General features: G+C 58.9%; 1 protein-coding gene across 1 annotated transcript; it reads right to left on the bottom strand.

Moving 5' to 3' along the window:
• Nucleotides 1-201: 201 nt before the first annotated feature.
• LOC118157284 (transcription factor SOX-3-like) lies at nt 202-2544 on the bottom strand. The gene is given in 2 exon segments (XM_035311552.1): nt 202-1958; nt 1960-2544. Coding segments are annotated over 2 exon segments (957 nt in total). The 5' UTR covers nt 2392-2544; the 3' UTR covers nt 202-1433.
• Between the last annotated feature and the right edge of the window lie 2478 nt (nt 2545-5022).

A 5022-nucleotide genomic window follows, 5' to 3' on the forward strand; every position in this document is an offset into this window, starting at 1 on the left:
ATGGCCCTAAGGTGCTGCCCCCCCGGCTGGGGTTCTGGGACCATTCGCCACCAGGCTGCAGCGGAGCTCGGGTAAGGATGTGGTCCGATGCGGTGCGGGGCTAAGGTGCCCCCAGAAAGAACCAAGAACAACATGGGCTCCTAACTGAAAAAAATAAAGAAAAGTTGTCCAGACTCAAAACACACTCGTCAAACACACTGAAAAGATTGAATTATTTATTTCCTCTGGGGACTCCTGTAACCATTCATTTTTAATAGAGTCTAATTAAGAGTTCCCCAGCGGGTTTTACTTTTGTAAATATTTTAGATGAGCTTGGGTTTCTGGGCAAATCCTCCAAAGAAAAAAAAAAAAAAAAAAAAAGAAAAAAAAAAGAAAAGAAAACGAGGCGCACATGCTTAACCCCCTTCCCTCCCCGCCGGCCGGAGCGGCAACAAGTGGCGGCGGCTCAGAGAGCGGCAGCACATCCCTCTCGGCGCTGAGCGAGGCGAGGGCTCCCAGGCAAACCCAAAACCAAGGCCAGGACGCGATGGCAGCAGGAAACCTGCCGAAATGCTGCGGTAGCCCCCGGCTGGGCGGCAGGAGCCGGGCAGGGAGCGAGCCCGCGCCGCCGCCGTGCCCGGTACGAAACGCGTTGGTCGGGCTCTTCGTTTGGGAAGGGGAAGAAAATGAGGACTAGGGACAGGGAAGGAGTCTTTCGATTTTTTTTTTTTTGGAAGAAATCCGGTAAACAAAAAACTAAAACGTTTCTTCATCTGATATGTCAAAACATGGTTCACAGTAAAATTCACAAACCAATTTACATAAGTTTACAGTTCAAGAAAAAAAACAAGACACACAACTTACTATAAATAAAAGAAATGCGTTTGCGACCCGCACAGCTCTTTCCCACCTCCCTTTTTTAAAGGAGCAAAACCCTAAAGTTAAAAAGTCGTGAACGCTACAGATTGCGGCTAGAAACCAAGCAATACTCGGCGAGGTGGGAAGAACAACACTTTTAAGTAACCACAACGAAAATGTAAACAACTGAACAACTGAGTTTAAAAACAAGAGCCCGCCGGGTTTTTGTTGCTTGTTTCGTTTCGTCATTGCAACGCTAGAAATCAAACTGTGAAAGATGCGAGACCTTTTTGAACCTTTGAAGCGAACAAAACAGTGCCCAACCTAGCAGAAACCAGAAGTTGCCATGGTTTAAAAACTTCACAGGGACTTTTAGGAGGCAAGAGTTGTGCTCTATTAAAATAACAGCTTGCGCAAATATGGTTTCTTTTTTGTACAAAAAATAAAATGACACTGCTAACGGATTTCCTTCTTAAAATGTCTCCAAAGTTAGTATCAAGTCTGCTAAGCCGAGGAACACTGCCGTACGTCCCGGTGCGGTGCAGGAGCGGTGGGGGGTGAGGGATGGAGGCGGGGAGCCGTCCGCAGGGCCAAGTCTATATGTGGGTGAGCGGTACGGTGCCATTGACGGCAGTCCCGGCGCTCTGGTAGTGCTGGTGCACACTGTGTAACCTGCTGCCCTGCAGGGCCGAAGGGTCTGTGGTGTCCCCCCCCGGGGGCAGGTACATGCTGATCATATCCCGCAGGTCTCCCAGGCAGGCCCTCTGCGAGTGGGAGGTGATGGCCGGGGGCGGCGAGCTGGGCTCGGATTTCACCACGGAGCCCATGGAGCCCAGGCTCATGGCCGTGGAGGGCTGCTGGCCGTAGGCGGCGGGGGACATGCTGTAGGTGGAGGCGGCGTTCATGTAGGTCTGCGCCGTGGACATCATGGGGCTGTACTGCAGGCCCGTCATGTCGTAGCGGTGCATCTGCTGCAGCTGCGGGCTGTTCATGCCCGGGTGCTGGCTGTAGCCCAGCTGGTCTTGCATCAGGGAGTAAGCCCCGTTGGTCCAGCCGTTCATGTGGGCGTACGTGTCAATCCTCTGGCCCACCCCGACGGGGCTGCTCACCGCGTTGCCCCCCCCCGGGGGCCAGCAGGTTGCCGGGCAGCGAGTATTTGTCCTTCTTCAGCAAGGTCTTGGTCTTCCGTCGGGGCCGGTATTTGTAATCCGGATACTCCTTCATGTGCACGGCCCGCAGCCGCTTGGCCTCGTCGATGAAGGGCCGCTTCTCGGCGTCGCTCAGCAGCTTCCAGTCGGCCCCGAGGCGCTTGCTGATCTCCGAGTTGTGCATCTTGGGGTTTTCCTGGGCCATCTTCCGCCGCTGGCCCCGCGACCACACCATGAAGGCGTTCATGGGGCGCTTCACCCGGTCCTGGTCCGAGCCGGCCCCGGCTCCGCCGCTGGCCCCGCCGCCGCTGCCGCCTTTGCCGGTGCTGCCCGGGGCCGGGTTGCCCCCGGCGCTGCCCGGGGTGGGCTGCGGCGTCTTGATCTCAGCCTCCAGCATGCTGTACATGGCCGGGGCCGGCAAGAGGTGCGCCAGGGCGGCGGGCAGGCGGGCACGGGCAGCTCGGGGAGAAGTTAAAAAAAAATAAAAAAATAAAATAAATAAAAACCAAAATAAGTAACAAAAAATAAGCAAGAACCGGTCTGGGCGGCCGCGACGGGAAGGAGGAAGCTTCTTGCCGCCTGGCAGAGAGGCGCTGCTCCCCGAGGCGCTGCGGTGCCGGTGGGTGCGGAGCAGCTCCCGCGGGCAGCGCCGAGCGACGCGCACACGGCGGCGGCCTTTGATTGACGGCGGCTATAAAGGGGCGGGCGGCAGCCAATCGGCGGGAGGCTCCCGGCAGCCCCGACGCCGGTAATGGACCGGGGGGGGGCAAAAAGTTGGTGTCTTGGGGATGCTGGGGCTGCCACCCCCCCGCTGAGCACCCCCCCCCCAGCTCAGCTCCCGGCTCTGGGATGGAAGAGACAACGCCGGGGCCGGGCTGGGATGCGGGGTGCGGAGAGGGCGGCGGGGGTCCCGCAGCTGCCGGCGGGGCAAGGGGACAGGAGGAGGAGGAAGAGGAGGGGGGAGGAGGAAGAGGAGGAGGGATGGGGAGGGGCGCTGCGAGCGGGAGCCATGCGTCTGCCGGGCACAAAGGGATTTGGGGCTCCCCGGTGGAGCCGCAGCCTGGTGACTGGAGACGCGGCGAGCCCGTAGTGCGCGGACACCCCTCCTGCGTCCCCTCACACACCGCGGATGAAGGGGGGGGGGGGGGGGGGGGGATTAAACTCTCCCCTCCAGTCCCGGAGCGCTCTCCGGGCACGGAGCCGTCCCCCCTGCCGGTGCCAGGGCACGGCGGCTCTCTCGGGTACGGGCCGGGCTGGCTGCTGCCGGGGCAATGCCCCCGCCCCCCCCCCCCGACTCCCCCTACGCCACTTGAGTTTTTCCACTCGGCTGCCCCAACGGGAGGGGGAAGGGGCACGGTGCTCGCAAAAACCGTTTTCATGGCAACAGCAAAGTTCCCTCCATGTGAAAGCAAACTTTGCAGGGTTGGGGTGACGGGAGCGGGGCTGCGCGGAGCTGTCAATCACGGCCCTCCCTTTCAGTCCCTGCCCTCCCTTCCCCTCCCCTTCCCTCTTCTTCCTCCCTTCCTCACTCGGCACCTGCAGGGCCGGCAGCTCCGGCAAGGCACCGCGGGCACGGAGCCGCCCAGCCTTGCCCCGCTTTTCCTCCCTCCCTCCCTCCCTCCTTCCTTCCTCATCCTCCCCCCGCCAGCTCCTCGAGGGGGTCCCGGAGCGGCGGTGCCGCAGGAGGTGGGCAGCGCCGCCGGGGGGGCTCGGAGCAAACCCTCCGGGGCTTGGTTGGAAGGGGGGATGTGCCTCGGCGTCCCGACCCTAACCGGGGGAGAGGGGAGCTCGCCCAGCTTGGCATCCCTCGGGGAGAGAAGAGCGTGAGGATAACGGCGCTAATTGGCACAGGGGGCGGGAGAGGGGGGCACCCCGGGCAGGACCCGCGGGCACAGCCCCGGCCGGTGCCAGCGCTTTGGAGACACCGTGGTGTCTTGGGGGGGTGTAGGGGGGGGTTTCATTGGAGTGGCTCCGAAGTTCTGTAGCAGTTCAAGATGCCGCTTCTTTTTTTGGCCAAATCATCTTTTGAGCAAAGCCGAAGGGGAAATAAATCCCGCTTGGGACTCGCTCGCAGTGAGTTTTGTCTTTGCTGTGGTTCGGTTTGTTGCCGTGTGGGTTTGGATGGGGTAAAAATTGTGCAGGGCTGCAGGAGGAGGTTGTACTTCAGGCGCTATCACTAGAAGGCACGCTACAGGAAGAACTGCGGGAGGAACTTTTGCAACACACTGGAAAATCTTCAAAGAGCTCTATTTAAGCTCAAATCCCTCCAAATATTTTGACCGCTCCAGTCGAGGTTTGAGACGCGCCAGACTGGGCGCGAACTGGTTAGGTCCGGACATTTCGTTTAGGTGACTCGATCGCACGATTGTCGGAGCGACTGAGCCCGCTTACGCGCAACGAAAAATGCGGCGGCATACGGCGTTAGGACGGGCTGGAAGCCCTGTGAACGGCGCTCCTTTCAGTGTCTGACTTATCTAAATAAATTAAGTTTAAGTTTCACACTCTTATTTAGCCTTTCGATTTGTCTTCGCGCTGCCTAAGACTCCACTTACGTCGTGGTGTTTTGTTTTTCTTTTTTTTTCTTTTTCTTTTTTTTTTTTTTTTTCTCCAAAGGGCACACAGTTTAGCATCTTAACATCCACGTTATTTCAAAGCCAGGTGACAATTCTCTTCAAACACCGCTCATCTCCTTACAGATTAACATAAACCCGGCTGAATAAAAAAGTACAGGTTTGTATTTCCACACTTCGCAGGTCCCCGGAGCGCTCTCGGCGCGCTAGGGATTTGGTGCCGCGCACGTTGTGAGGAATACTTAAAACTGGGGCTGGTTTCTATTCCCAGAAGAATGGCCGAGCAGGGCACACAGCTGGGAACCCTCTCTCGGCACGGCCTCTGGTTCCATCCCCGGGACTCCCAAGGGGATTTCTTCACCCGTTTGGGCGTGCGAGAGGAAGGAGTCCGGTGCCCGGGGGGCTGGAGCCCGGTGCCCGGGGGGGCTGCAGCCCGGCCCGCACGGTAACGCCGCCGCGGCTTCTGC

The sequence above is a fragment of the Oxyura jamaicensis genome (genome assembly GCF_011077185.1).
Source record: "Oxyura jamaicensis isolate SHBP4307 breed ruddy duck chromosome 4 unlocalized genomic scaffold, BPBGC_Ojam_1.0 oxy4_random_OJ106699, whole genome shotgun sequence".
Classification (NCBI taxonomy): Eukaryota; Metazoa; Chordata; class Aves; order Anseriformes; family Anatidae; genus Oxyura; species Oxyura jamaicensis.